Consider the following 16,197-nt stretch of genomic DNA (forward strand, 5'->3'; position numbering starts at 1 on the left):
CTCAGAAAATGGTTATTTTAAAGGAATTTATTAACCATATGGGGGGAAAAGGAACTAGTATATCACAATTTCCCCAGATTATGAGATGGATCTGAAAATTCTTTTCCCCCCCCTCTGTTGCAGGAAGTGGAGACCTAAACATTTCAATGAGAACATAAAGAATTAAAATGCAATGTCTTCTCTGAAAGCCATAATCAGATTTTTCTAGGCCAAAAACTAATGTTTCATCTTGAAAACAGGCCTTTTAAAAGTAATTTCCTTTTTCTAAAGTCATTTTTCCTTGTGAAAATACATTCCAGGGGTTTTCTTAGCCACTGAAAAATTCAGAAAACAGGCCATTCTAAAAACTGATGAGATTTTCCTCCCATCAACAGGTTTCATCTATAATAAACCGCATGTCGAGCTTGTGGGCAAATCTAGATCCCTTTTCTCTCCCATTTCCTACCTTTGATAATATTTCCAGAGAGCAGTCACAGAAACAGAAGGATTAGGGACACAAGCCATCAACTGAAATCCTTGCCTCTACCTCTGGTGAAAAGCCAGGTGGAAGAGGAGATTACAAAGATCAGACAGAGCTAAGCTTTGGGATTAGCTGAGGATGCCAATTATCCATCTTCCCTGATTTGACTGATAACCGGGAGTTGTCTTAAAGCAACATAAGCAAGTTTTATTTCTTGAAGAAAATGGAATAACCATTATTTTTCATAGAAAATATCTCTCTCCTCACTTTGAAAATCAAAGCAGACCATGTTTATTGATTGCATATTAGAGACAGCAATATGAATTAATCCTATCTGTGTTTAGTCATAACAAATAAGTTGACTAAGAGCCATTAGTAACTTAAAAAAGAAAATTTAATCAGAAAGATGAGAAGGTCACACTAAACTGGCTTTTTAGCTTGCTTCCAGTGCAAGTCATTGACAACCAAAATCACTAAATCCCTGACGTCTGTATCACTAGACCTTGCCACCCATCCAAGATAACACAAAATGAGTGAGAAGTGTACAGAATGAATGAGGACACTGAAGCTACTTAGTGAAACAGGATGCCGTCAGCACAAATGGGGAACAGGAGCCACTGGTCAACTCCAGATCAACTTGAGATATTCTTGCACTGAAGACAAGGGATAGCAAATCTCAGTCAGAGCTCTATAGCCTTTAAAGAAGAACTAAAAAACTGGATGGAGAGTGGGGGGTGGAATTTTTCCGGGAGAGTGGAAAAAACCACTCAAGGCACCACTGTACAGAAATTCAAATAACTCATTGGGATTATGAACACATGGAGAAACACTGTAATGGAGACTGATTCTATTAAATTTGCTATTTGAAGTACAACCCCTGGTTTAGAACTACTTGCTAACTTCTAACACTGACATTAGGAAACTTTTATTTATAGGACATGGTCAAAAAGTTTTCAAAGACAGGGTTGGTTTGATGCTATCCCTAGGCATTTCTGTAAATAAATAGATAAAGATTACAGCTAAAGATGGGATAACTAGCAATATGCTCAAAAAATTATTTTGGATCTATGAAGAAATCATTTAAGAATAACTTTGCTCTAGTACCTGAAACTTTGTGGCCAACATATAATGAGGAAGAAATGACACATATATGAAATGAAAGATGAGTACTTTATGAAAAGTCTCATGAAAGAGAAAAAAATATAAGGTGGTAGGGATGTTATAGATTCTAGTGTTTTGCTGAGTACAATATTGATTTTAGTAAAAACCCATCCACAGACCATTTCCTGGGATCTACTCCCAAAGTGCTATGTTCCACAGATAGTAGCTGGGCTGGACTTTATCTGGGGGGATGCAGCAGCCAGTTCTGCAACTGACTCTGTCCGTCAGTCCCCAGGAGAGTGGGTGTGCACTCACCCAGTTCTTCCTCTTCTTCTTCTTTGAGTCACTCTCTATGTTGCTGCCCACGCTGGAGTGGCTGGTGGCGCTGTTGATGCTGGAGACGCTGTCTGAGGAGTGCTGCCTGCGGATGCGGAGGTCTGCAGACTGGGCAGTGCCGTTTCCTGAAGACCAAGGCAGGGTGTATCAGCAGCTGCCAGCCTGAGCCCTATTCTTTATCTCAGGATTTTGCCCTTTAAGCAAAACCCACCCACCTGAGGACTACTGGGTGTTTTCCACATATACATAATCTCTGTTCCCTACAGCTGTTTCTAAGATCCTTGAATAGGTGAGTGCATTGCCCTCTTCGGTCAATTAAATGAGGTGTATCTCTCCCCACTTTACAAAACAGAAGTCAAGGGAGGTGTAGGGAGAATTTCCCCAACACCAGCTCTTAAGCTTTAGATAGGTGTGGAAATGTGCTTGTGAACTGAGCAGTTGGCACCTTCATTGCTAGCCGCCCCCCTCCTGCTCTCTGGGCTCCTGTCACAGTGGCCTTCTTGCAGCCCTTTGGAAGTGCCATGCCTGCCTCATCTACGGGCCCTTCCATGTGCTATCCCTCTATCTGGATATTCTTTTCCTTTGATTCTGTCCAGCCAACTCATTTGCAAATCCTTCCCATTTCAAAGCTATTATCACTTTTTCAGGAGGCCCAATAGACTAAACAACACCGATATTGAAAATGTGTGATATCTGACATAAAGTTTGCAGATAGTTTTTCTCATAAGGACAGAACTACACCTAAAGGCTGGTCTTTTGAGAACACTGGTTGTAGGGTCAAACCAACTCATCAGGTTCTAGCCCCACTTCAGTTTCTCCCTATTCCCTGACCTTAAAAAGGGACTCTTGGCTGGGTATAGTGGATCATGCCTGTAATCCCAGCCCTTTAGGAAGCCAAAGCAGGCAAATCACTTGAGGTCAGAAGTTCGAGACCAGCCTGGCCAACATGGTGAAACTCTGTCTCTACTGAAAATACAAAAACCAGCCAGGCATGGTGGCATGCGCCTGTAGTCCCAGCTACTCAGGAGGCAGAGGCAGGAGAATCACTTGAACACAGGAGGCAGAGGTTACAGTGGGCAGAGATCATGCCACTTGCACTCCAGCCTGGGCAACAGAGTGAGACTCCATCTCAAAGAAAGAAAAAGAAAGTGGCTCTCATCTATGAACACTAGTGTCCTCATCAGTACAATGAGGAAAGAACAGAATCACACTCACAAGATTGTTGTAGAAAGAAAACCAGATAATGAAATCATTGAAACACTTAGCACGGCACTTAGAACATAGTAAGTGTTCCATAAATCCTAGCTCTCCATACTACTTCTATGATTACTATTACTGTTAATATTATTATTATGAGAGCTAACTCACCTGCACTCCTACATTGCCCCAAGATACACAAGGACAAAATAATTCACTTAGAAACGTTTTCCTGGGCTGGGCACGGTGGCTCATGCTCGTAATCCCAGCACTTTGGGAGGCCGAGGTGAGTGGATCGCTCGAGGACAGGAGTTCAAGACCAGCCCAGCCAACATGGCAAGACCTGTCTCTACTAAGAATCCATAAATTAGCCAGGCATGGTGGCACATGCCTGTAATCCCAGCTACTTGGGAGGCTGAGGCAGGAGAATCACTTGAACCCGGGAAGCAGAGGTTGCAGTGAGCCAAGATTGCACCACTGCACTTCAACCTGGGTGACAGAGCAAGACTCTGTCTCAGAGAAAAAAAGAAATCTTTTCTTGGACAAATAAGGGAGGAACTCAGTTTAGCTTACGCCATATATCAGCATGCAAATATCAAAGTGCTAGTGAAATTAAGGGTTGTAAAACACTTTAACACTCTGCCAATAGAAACATGTTTTCTTCCATTTTTCAGATATATCAGAGAAGAAGATGAACTACCATAGCCAATTTTGTAGAGGCCAGAAGTGACTTGATTAAAGGTATTTGCCTTCCAGGTCCTGCCCGCCTGACATGGAGCTGAATTATGCAGATACTGTCTTCTAGCAAGGAGGTTGCATCATATGATGTCAGGGGAGGGCTCCTAAGGGCAGGCAGGTCTTCTGGCTAAAGGCTGTTTCCCCTACTTTACCTTTGCAGTTGAGCTCAGGTGTGTTAATTACTCCATTAATGGCAGCCTGGGCAGCTGCGTTCTGTTTCTTTAGCAGCTCAATGGTTTTTCTTAACTCATTCAGTTCTGAATCCTAGGGAACAGAAAAAATTATTGGTCAGCGTAAAATCATTCTGTACAGAGTTCAACTGAAGTACAACTCGGCTTCAACACAGGAGGAGAGGGAATGAAGTAGCTCAACAAAACCTTTCAGATGGATCAACAGGCATGAACAAACACATAAGAGTAGGATTATAACTATAAGATCTATCATTGATGCCATTATCAATCTGTCATATTTTCACTCAACAGATTGGACTCCTTACAATTAAACTTTAACAGTTCAAGAAGTACATTAACATCCACACAATGATCTGAAATGAAAGAATAGTATTTTCAAGTTTGCTGTTAACTCCAAGTAGGGAGGGTTAAAGTACCCTTTCTGCCTTACCTTCTGCTCAGCTGTCATGGTCAGACTCTGGAGCCTGATTGTCATGTTACCAAGACTCTGTTCAAAGGCTGCCACAAGGTGAGCCTGGAGGGGAAGACACAGCCTCAGTTATATTACCTTGCAAGGCAAGAGTGCTTAGAAGGTGTCTGGCTCTTAAAGATGAAAATCCTGTGGGTCCATTGATTTAGGCTACTTTTTCAGCCTCCTCTTGAATCCCACTCCCCACCACTCTTTGGGATCCAGTCACTCCAGTCTTCTACATGCTCAAACAACCCGTGCTCCTTCCCACCTTAGGGCCCTTGTACATCTTTTCCCCTCTACCTGAAATGCTTTTCCCTCTCAACCCTTTCTCCCATTCCTTGCCTAATAATTTTTACCTGTCTGCCTAAAGAGCTCTCGGCTCATACTTTCACGACACCCTCATATGCACTCTCACAAGCAAACTGTACTTCTGATATACACTTTCAGATATCATAGTTAAAAATACATGCAGTCTTGTAATTGGTAATGTATGTCTGTCTTCTCTACTACAATGGAGGATGATCTTCTGTTCACCAAGTGCTAAGCTCACAATAGAGGCTCATATTAAGCATGTTAGTAGAATGAACAAACAAAATGGTTGGCATAGTTTGCTTGTTATAATCCTGGTTAATAAAAAGCCACTGAAAGGCCCATCTGCTACCTCCTCGGAGAAATGTTTCCCAGTTCCTCCAGGGGGTTACCACTTTCCCACAGGCTTTCACTTAGTTTTATACACTTCTGTTAGAATATGACATAAGATGTACCATTATTTTATATTTCTAAGAATTTTTTAAAATGTTTCCAGTTATAAGTAAAATAGCATCTAATTTTCAGAGATGTTAAAATACAAAAAAAGAGTAAATTTAAGAATTGAGAAATGCGGCATTTTCCTGACTGCCACTTTCTCTGCAACTCTCTTCAAGGGTAAGAGGTAACTTTGTGCCCCAACACTAAGCTTTTGACCATGAAGCAGAGTAGTAGGTGATATATTAGTTGATTGAATGAGAATCCTGGTAACGTTATTAAAACCAAAAATAAAGAATAGAGCTGTTTCAAACAGTCATGCTAAGGAATTTCCAGCAATAGACTGAAGAAGCCATTAGGCAGCTAGGATCTTCTAATCTCCAATCTCTACTTGTATAATGGAATAGTGGCATGTCCAAGAGTGAGAGGCATTTGGGCAGCAGATGAGAAGGATCACCAGATTGTGCACTTGATGAGGGCTGACACCATGTCTATCTTGCTCCTTACTGTATACACACTGCTGGTACAAAAATAGCCACTCAATCATATACGTTGGATGAGCAATTAAAGGATTGAAAAGAAAAGCACTTAGATGAAGGAGGCAGTGTAGTACAGGGGAAGGGAACAGGATTTAGATTAGAGGTCTTCAGCTCTCCCTGTAGTTCCTTCTGAATACCCGTAACACAGAGCAAATCACCTAATCCTAGTAGCCTCAGCTTCATCTATGAAATGCTACCAACATCTGTTTTCCTCCCAGGGTTATTTTCAGTGAAATGAAACAAGACCAGTGAAAATGGTCTATGAACTGTTCAGGTACTGCAAAACACAGGAATGCATGGACACTTGTGGGGAAAGAAGGAGGTCTGGGAATGAGAAAGTGACAAGAAAAACTATGAGAGGAGTGAGAGTACCTGAGAACACAGGTGTAGACAGGGGGAGTAGAAACACAGTGGGCTACAAGAGGGATGAGAAGGGCAGGGGTGAGATTTGATCATGCTGTGAAATTCGAGAGGAGGAGATGACTGAAACACACAGTGAGGAATCAACGCTGGATAAGCATGGGGGGTGGGTGGGAAGAAGCTTTTCCCGTGCACTGTGAGGAGGCGCAGTGACATTTCAATCTAAGGAGAGATGTGAGGGGTAAAGAGAGGCCTGTTATTAGACTTCATTAAACAGGGATAGTGGAGGCTAAGACATCTCTAGAATCAACTGCTGGCAGGGAGCATTTCTACTTGTAGTAGAAATGTTAAGTGGAATAGTTAGCTTCTCTCTGATTGCACCCCCTCTCTCTATTAAAAATGGAGACAGGCCGGGCGTGGTAGCTCATGCCTGTAATCCCAGCACTTTGGGAGGCCAAGGCGGGCAGATCCTGAGGTCAGGAGATCAAGACTATCCTAGCTAACACGGTGAAACCCCATCTCTACTAAAAATACAAAAACAAACAAACAAATAACTAGCTGGGCGCGGTGGTGGGCGCCTGTAGTCCCAGCTACTCGGGAGGCTGAGGCAGAAGAATGGCGTGAACCCGGGAGGCAGAGCTTGCAGTGAGCCAAGATTTTGCCACTGCACTCCAGCCTGGGCAACAGAGTGAGAAGAGACCTGTCTCAAAAAAAATAAACAAAAAACAAAAAACATGGAGACAGTGCCTCTGCATTTTAAAATAAAGAGATATGCTTTAGTTTGCCCTGGAGAGTGTGGCAAAACCAAAGCCAATCAGTTTATGACAGTCACATAGTTGACAAAGGAAACAGGCCAGGGCCTGGATGTCTAAAAGAACATCTACTATCCTCATATTGTAAATGACTGACAAAGTTAAATGTAAATGATTGGATTTCCATTAATTTCAGTTCTGCATTTGATTGTCACCCATGACTCCAGTTACGGGCATTCCTATTGTAAACAGGCTAAATGCCCCAATCAAAAGACACAGACTGGCAAATTGGATAAAGAGCTCAGACCCTTCGGTGTGCTGTATTCAGGAGACCCATCTCATGTGCAAAGACACACATAAGCTCAAAATAAAGGGATGAAGGAATATTTTTACCAAGCAAATGGAAAGCAAAAAAAAAAGCAGAGTTGCAATCCTAGTCTCCAATAAAACAGACTTTAAACCAAGAAAGATCAAAAGATACAAAGAAGGCCATTACATAACAGTAAAGAGATCAATGCAACAAGAAGAGCTAACTATCCTAAATATATATTCACCCAATACAGGAGCACCCAGATTCACAAAGCAAGTCCTTAGAGACCTACAAAGAGACTTAGACTCCCATACAATAACAGTGGGAGACTTTAACACCCCACTGTCAATATTAGACAGATCAACGAAACAGAAAATTAACAAGGATATCCAGGACTTGAGCTCAGCTCTGGACTAAGCAGACCTAATAGACATCTACAGAACTCTCAACCCCACATCAACAGAAAATATGTTATTCTCAGCACCACATCACACTTATTCTAAAATCGACCACATAACTGGAAGTAAAACACTCCTCAGCAAATGCAAAAGAACAGAAATCATAGCAAACAGTCTCTCAGACCACAGTGCAATCAAATTAGAACTCAGGAACAAGAAACTCACTCAAAACCACACAACTACATGGAAACTGAACAACCTGCTCCTGAATGACTACTGGGTAAATAACGAAATTAAGGCAGATATAAAGATGTTCTTTGAAACCAATGAGAACAAAGACACAACATACTAGAATATCTGGGACACATTGAAAGCAGTGTGTAGAGGGAAATTTACAGCACTAAATGCCCACAAGAGAAAGCAGGAAAGATCTAAAATCGACACCCTGAGATCACAATTAAAAGAACTAGAGAAGCAAGAGCAAACAAATTCAAAAGCTAGCAGAAGACAAGAAATAACTAAGATCAGAGCAGAACTGAAGGAGATAGAGACACAAAAAACCCTTCAAAAAAATCAATGAATCCAGGAGGTTGTTTTTTGAAAAGATCAACAAAACAGGTAGACTGCTAGCCAGACTAATACGGAAAAAAAGAGAGAAGAATCAAATAAGATGCAATAGAAAATGATAAAGGGGATATCACCACCGATTCCACAGAAATACAAACTACAATCAGAGAATACTATAAACACCTCTACGTAAATAAACTAGAAAATCTAGAAGAAATGGATAAATTCCTGGACACATACACCCTCCCAAGACTAAACTAGGAAGAAGTCAAATCCCTGAATAGACCAATAAGAAGTTCTGACATTGAGACAGCAATTAATAGCCTACCAACCAAAAAAAGTCCAGAACTAGATGGATTCACAGCCAAATTTTACCAGAGGTACAAAGAGGATCTAGTACCATTCCTTGTGAAACTATTCCAAATAATAGAAAAAGAGGGAATCCTCCCTAACTCATTTTATGAGGCCAGCATCATCCTGATACCAAAAACTGGCAAAGACAAAACAAAAAAAGAAAATTTCAGGCCAATATCCTTGATGAACATCAATGTGAAAATCCTCAGTAAAATACTGGTAAACCAAATCCAGCAGCACAACAAAAAGCTTATCCACGATGATCATGTGGGCTTCATCCCTGGGATGCAAGGCTGGTTCAACATATGCAAATCAAAAAATGTAATCCATCACATAAACGGAACCAAATGCAAAAACCACATGATTATCTCAATAGATGCAGAAAAGGCCTTTGAAAAAATTCAACAGCCCTTCATGCTAAACACTCTTAATAAACTAGGTATTGATGGGATGTATCTCAAAATAATAAGAGCTATTTATGACAAACCCACAGCCAATATCATATTGAATGAGCAAAAACTGGAAGCATTCCCTTTGAAAACTGGCAGAAGACAAGGATGCCCTCTCTCACCACTCCTATTCAACATAGTATTGGAAGTTCTGGCCAGGGCAATCAGGCAGGAGAAGGAAATAAACGGTATTCAGCTGGGAAAACAGGAAGTCAAATTGTCTCTGTTTGCAGATAACATGATTGTATATTTAGAAAACCCCATCTTCTCAGCCCAAAATCTCAAGCTGATAAGCAACTTCAGCAAAGTCTCAGGATACAAAATCAATGTGCAAAAATCACAAGCATTGCTATACACCAACAATAGACAGAGAGCCAAATCATGAGTGAACTCCCATTCACAACTGCTACACAGAGAATAAAATACCTAGGAATACAACTTACAAGGGATGTGAAGGACCTCTTGAAGGAGAACTACAAACCACTGCTCAAGGAAATAAGAGAGGACATAAACAAATGCAAAAGCATTCCATGTTCATGAATAGTAAGAATCAGTATCATGAAAACGGCCATACTGCCCAAAGTAATTTATAGATTCAATGTTATCCCTATCAAGCTACCAACGACTTTCTTCACAGAATTGTAAAAAAACTACTTTAAATTTCATACGGAACCAAAAAAGAGTCTGCATAGCCAAGACAATCTTCAGCAAAAAGAACAAAGCTGGAGGCATCACACTGACTTCAAACTATACTACAAGGCTACGGTAATCAAAACAGCGTGGTACTGGTACCAAAACAGATCTATAGACCAATGGGACAGAACAGAAATAACACCACACATCTACAACCATCTGATCTTTGACAAACCTGACAAAAACAAGCAATTGGGAAAGGATTCCCTATTTAATAAATGGTGTTGGCAAAACTGGCTAGCCATATGCAGAAAGCTGAAACTGGACCCCTTCCTTACACCTCATACAAAAATTAACCCAAGATGGATTAAAGAATTAAACCTAAGACCTAAAACCATAAAAACCTTAGAAGAAAACCTAGGCAATACCATTCAGGACACAGGCATGGGCAAAGACTTCATGACTAAAACATCAAAAGCAATGGGAACAAAAGCCAAAATAGACAAAAGGGATCTAATTAAAGAGCTTCTGCACAGCAAAAGAAACTATCATCAGAGTGAACAGGCAACCTACAGAATGGAAGAAAATTTTTGCAATCTATCCATCTGACAAAGGGCTAATATCCAGAACTTAAACAAATTTACAAAGAACTTAAACAAATTTACAAGAAAAAAAACACCCACCCACCCAGTTAGTGGGTGAAGGATATGAATAGACACTTTTCAAAAGAAGACATTTACGCAGCCAACAAACATATGGAGAAATGTAAATCAAAACCACAATGAGATACCATCTCATGTCAGTTAGAATGGCAATCATCAAAAAGTCAGGCAACAACAGATGCTGGAGAGGATGTGGAGATATAGGAACACTTTTATACTGTTGATGAGAGTGTAAATTAGTTCAACCATTATGTAAGACAGTGTGGCAATTCCTCAAGGATCTAGAATTGGAAATACCATTTGACCCAGCAATCCCATTACTGGGTATATACCCAAAGGATTATAAATCATTTTACTATAAAGACGCATGCACATGCACGTTTATTGCAGCATTGTTCACAACAGCAAAGATTTGGAACCAACCCAAATGCCCATCAATGATAGAGTGGATAAAGAAATGTGGCACATATATACCATGGAATACTATGCAGCCATAAAAAGGATGGGTTCATGTCCTTTTCAGGGACATGGATGAAGCTGGAAACCATCATTCTCAGCAAACTAACACAAGAACAGAAAACCAAACACTGGATGTTCTCACTCATAAGTGGGAGTTGAACAATGAGAACACACGGATACATGGAGGGGAACATCAGACACCAGGGCCTGTTAGGGGGTGGGAGGGGCTAGGAGAGGGATAATATTAGGAGAAATACCTAATGTAGATGACGAGTTGATGGGTGCAGCAAACCATCATGGCACATGTATACCTATGTAACGAACCTGCACATTCTGCCCATGTACCCCAGAACTTAAAAGTATAATAAAAAAAATTTAAAAAACCTGACCCCATGAAGACTGCTATTGAGAAGGTGTTTTTGCAAGCTTAAAAAGAAAACACATTTGCTCTGGAGATTCAGAGGATCCCATTTTTCTGTTAAGCAAAAGGGTTACCTTTGTGTCATTAGCACAACTATGAAAATACAGGCTGTGGAGGCTGTTCCAAGCCTGGTTCAGAGCCACACACAACAGCCTACTCATCAAGTGCCATGCTCACATTCCCAGGGAAAACAAACACAAGTGGTATAAAAACACTCAGAGAAGGTGGCTTTGAGTAGTTTGTCCTAGAAAAACAAACACAGCTTGGTGTGCAAGAAAGATGGCAGACAATAAAACATGTTCACCCTTCCAGCAGTGTGCGGTAAGACTAAATATTTACTTTAAAACAATACTGGATTCAGTGCCTTTTATGAGGAACAAAACACTCTTCTGGAATAATATAAGGGATCTCACTCTGACTCTTCTAGAACGGAGAGCAGAGTTCCAAATGGCCCAAGGTGAGGCTCCTGTGGCAGCACGAGGTACTGGAACAATTAACCCAAGTTCACCGGAAAGTAAGTTAACTACTATTTGTTGACTAGTAAAGGCAACAATTGGCATCTGTAACTCTTAAACTAGGAGAGTAGCTCAGAATCACCGTGGTTTGACAGGGGTTTGCTGTCAAACCACACATTTGGATTACACCCAGAAGACCCTGACTTGCTGGGTCTAGAGTTTGTTCTGGATTCAAATCTACACACCTAGTTATCCAGATGAAGAATCTGCCCATGGAATAGAACCTATCTATAGAATACTGTTTTTCTGAATAGGACCTACGCCTCAGAATTAAGTTCTCACGTCAGTTTTTAAAGTTCTTTTGATAGCATTACTGGTGGCAGAAGAGGTAAAGAAAATAAAAGATTACAAAACACGTTGTGGTCTCCTATGTTAGGGTTTTTAAAAAAATCAAAGATTTCCAGAAAAGAAAGAGAACTTAGGAGACTACATATTAATGGGGGCAGCTACCAGTTACTGAGCTAATAACTAAAGTCAAGCACTGTACTAGGTATGTCACATGCCGACCTTAAAGAGAAATGGTTCCCTTGAGTAAACTAAGGCTCAAGCTGGGAATACCATGGCAAAAACTCCATGTGAATGACTAATGTGAGGGACTGGCTCAGTTTTCTAGTTGAAGGAAGACAGCCTTTTGAAGTTGGTTTCCATTTTAACGGCATGCTGTGGTCATGCAGGTTGCTTTCTGTCTGGCTTGAACACATTTATCAATGGGCTCCGGCTGGGCGGTGAACTCCTGGGCAGCAAGCCTTGCCACAGAGGCACCTTAGTACCTTTCCATACCTCAGGCTCTGCCTTCTGAGCTTCGGCCTTCACTTGGTCACAGCTGTGCATCAGGGTGCCTATATAGACATGGCTGATGGGGGTGGGGGATGAGGTACCTCTGCCTCTACTCTGATCCTCTATCTAAAGTGCAAACGAGCCCACCCACTGCTTACTTAAAACTCATTGAGAGGTGCCTAATAACTTCAGGAGGAAGCCTGGATGCTCACCCCAACAGCTCAGACACTGCGATCTGACCCCTGACTTTCTTCGATGCCTTCTTCCTCCCTACTTCTGTCCCCTCTACACCCTTACCTCTCCTCCATATCCAAGCCATAGAGTCACTAATTACACCAACCTACTGAGAGTTCAAAATATACCAAGATCTTTCTCCTTAACCTTTGTGCAAATTATTCTCTTTGGTTAGAATGCTGTCATCTCTATGCATTCTCCCCTACCTAGCATCCATTAGATGTCACCTCCTCCAGGAAGCCCTTCTTGCCCCCTTTTTAAAAAAGTTTTCTTATTTTCAATATCTGATGAGCTGTCCCCTTTTTCATCCCTCACTAAGAGTGAGCTAGGTGCTCCCCCTAGATATTCCCACTACCACCTCCTCCCTTTATCTTAACAGTTATCATGTTATAGCAAAATTGTTTGTTTCTCTGCTGTCCCAGGGACTGAATGTTAAGTTGTCAGTCACTGTGCTTGCTCTGCTGTTGAACCCACAGTGCCCGGGGCATAGCTGGCACTCAAACAGTTGTTGAATTGAATGCTGGTTGGCAGCATCTCCTAAACTCATAATCGTGTATATTACAATGACAGAGCAGCTACCTACATATTGGGAAGCCCTACATTTCTTTTCTTCCCCCTTCTTTCCTTTTTGCTTTTTTTTCCCACCCTTAAAATCAAAATTTTCAGAAAGAGGAAGAGAAATTAACATTTTAATAAGCACTTCGTATACTGCAAGCATTGACTGTGGGCCAATACTGAGATGTAAATACTATCACCCTCATTACACAGATGAGGACACGCAAGCTGAGATCAAGAACTTACCCAAAGTCACAAAGCCAGTAAGTGTCCAAACTGACATTCACACCCATGATGCTAAAGCCTGTGTCTTTTTCTTTATAATGTGCTACTTCTATTTGTTCAGCACAAGAGGACTCCAGGCTGTTCAGAAGGCAAGGATGGTGCTTCCTTTCCCGATGCTACTGCCCTATGTCTGTACTTACATTTGCTGTCAGCTGGGTGGTCAAAGCTGAAACTTTCTCCTGGGAGGCATCCAGTTCCCGCCGCAGCTTGCGAATCTAAAGATGACAAGGGAGAGGGTTACATGCTTTGGGAGTCCATTTCCAAGGTAGGCAGGGTCAAATAATTGACAATAGTTAAAGAGGAAATCCAACCAGAAAGCTGTTCCTTACCTCTGACTGGCATTTTTCTTCTGGCTGTAAAGAAAACATAAAGGAAATTAGACCAGTTAAGGATCAAAGAATAGTGTAGTCCAGCCTATCGGGAACACCATATTCAGAGCGTTGCATCAGTCTGGGAGATTTATTAGTTTCTTTTTCTGGTGTATTTCTCTGGAAAAACTGGTTCAATTAAATTGACCCATCAGAAAGGCCAAATACAAACAGCTTATGATTTTTAAAAATTAGGAAGAATGAGAACACCCCTCCATATTTTGGTTGTGAGGAGCCACCCTGCTCCCCAGGCAGGGATGGTGATAGGTAAAGTGCTCAGAAGAAGATATGTGATAAGAAGGCCATGAGTCAGATTTAGTAAATAAAAATACAGGAGGCCTAGTTAAATTTGAATAGCTTTAAAAAAAACAAAAAAGTCTAGGGCTGGGCATGGTAGCTCATGCCTGACATCCCAGTACTTTGGGAGGCCGACGTTGGTGGACCACTTGAGGTCAGGAGTTGAAGACCAGCCTGGCCAGCGTGGTGAAACCCATCTCTACTAAAAATACAAAAAAAAAAAAAAATAGCCGGGTGTGATGGCATGCACCCCATAATCCCAGCTACTCAGGAGGCTGAGGCAGGAGAACGGCTTGAACCTAGGAGGTGGAGATTGCAGTGAGCCGAGATCACACCACTGCACTCTAGCCTGGGCAACAGAGGCTACCCATCTCAAAAAATAAAATAAAATAAAGGGTCTAATATGTCCCATGCAATATTAGGGACATATTTATACTAAAAAAAATTTTGTTGTTAATCTAAATTTCACATTTAATTGAGTGTTTTGTATTTTCTCTGGCAACCCTGTCCAGGGAGCAAGGAAGACTGCTCCTGGGTTAATTCTGCCCCATTTTCTGCCCTCCTCTCACTTCCCTAGGACACTGCAGTGGGAGCACCAGGGTAGAAAGACCTCAAAGTGAGGGGGGTTTGGGAGCCCGTATCAGCCAGCCCAGTAACTCCACAGGTTGTGAGGATAAATGTGGCCTTCATCTTCGTGCTGCCCCATTTCAAGGACCCCAATTACCTGTGACCCTGTGAAGCAAGCGTGAACTCTGTTGCCCCTTATTGGCTTCCCTCTTTGTCCCTTACATGCTGGCTCTGTGTCTATGGTGACACAGGTACCTGCTAGCCAGAAACTATAAGACCCTCTCTCCTCCCATAGGGGGAGCCCACATGAATTGGGGAGCCCGCTGCAGGAGGAACCTTTCTTTCCCTCTCCTCTAGTTCCCACAGGGGCTCATAAAGAGGAACCCTCCTCCTTCCTGGAAATGTTGAGTGTTCCTGACCTTCTCTCTACCCATCGCACTACCCAGGGAGGGAAGAGTGACTTGGAAACCAGATAGGTGAGTGAATATCAGTAAGAACTCTGTTTTGTCCTTGGGTCCTCACTAAATGTCCTAATCCAATTTTACTAGGGATAAGCCCATTATTTTTTAAAAATCAGCATCTGACCCTGATGTCAACATCTCCATTAGTTCACAACACAAAGTGGGTATGATTCATTAGAACTTGCAGGGCACATCCATCAGCTGGAGTAGGTGGGCAGCTGCTTCCTGTCTGATCCACCTTCACCCTATGTTCCCCATTGTCCTCCCTCCTGATCCTGCCCACAAGTCCCCTCTTCTTGGTTGGCTCCTACTAGCAGCAACCAATTTTTAAATACACGGAGCCAAGTGTATTTAATCCTTGCAGAAACTCCATTAGGTAGGTTTGTTTGTATTCCTTCTCAGGTTCAGAGAGGTTAAATGTCTTGTATAAAGTCACACTGAACAACCTCCTTATCTAAGAAATGCTTTCAGGAGAAGGTTGGAAGATGTCCTCAGAGCTCACTCTTCCCTCCCAGATAATATTCATTCATCTTTGTCTGTCCATCCATCCTCACTACCACCACCTATCAAATATTTACTGATTTCCTACTGTGTGCCCTACTGTGTGCCAGACACTATTTTTAAGAACCTAAGATAAAGCTGTGAACATGACCAAGTCCCTGATCTTGTGTTGCCTGCATTCTGGTAATAACAGCTAGCATTTATTGAATGCTTACCATGTGCCAGATACTGTTCCAAGCACTTTACATTCATTATTCATCTAATCCTTATAACAACTCTTTGAGGAGGTACTAATACTATTGCTTTCTGTTTTGTGTATGAGGAAACTGAGGCACAGGAAGGTTCAGTCATTTGTCCAGGGTCACAGCTGGTAAGGGGCAGAGTTGGGACTGGATCTAAAGTAGTCTAGCTCCACAGCCTATGCATATTCTCTTGTACTTTTACTACAGCTACATTCTCATGGGGGCTTTCCAGAAATAAGCTCCAAGTTCAATCCAAAGGGTACAAGTTAATGG

The 16,197-nt window shown here is 41.7% G+C and overlaps 1 protein-coding gene across 5 annotated transcripts in view; it reads right to left on the minus strand.

Moving 5' to 3' along the window:
• Nucleotides 1-16,197, minus strand: part of NAV2 (neuron navigator 2) — a 780,691-nt gene that overhangs the window by 39,535 nt on the left and 724,959 nt on the right. For all 5 annotated transcript variants that reach the window (XM_032166418.3, XM_032166417.2, XM_058424471.1 and 2 more), the window contains 5 exons: nt 13,818-13,841; nt 13,629-13,703; nt 4,454-4,537; nt 3,985-4,096; nt 1,877-2,022 (listed from right to left, as the gene is read on the minus strand). In XM_032166418.3, the coding sequence (XP_032022309.1) occupies nt 1,877-2,022; nt 3,985-4,096; nt 4,454-4,537; nt 13,629-13,703; nt 13,818-13,841 (441 nt within the window). The remainder of the gene's footprint in view (nt 1-1,876; nt 2,023-3,984; nt 4,097-4,453; nt 4,538-13,628; nt 13,704-13,817; nt 13,842-16,197) is intronic.

Source organism: Hylobates moloch, unplaced genomic scaffold (genome assembly GCF_009828535.3).
Source record: "Hylobates moloch isolate HMO894 unplaced genomic scaffold, HMol_V3 SCAFFOLD_11, whole genome shotgun sequence".
NCBI lineage: Eukaryota > Metazoa > Chordata > Mammalia > Primates > Hylobatidae > Hylobates > Hylobates moloch.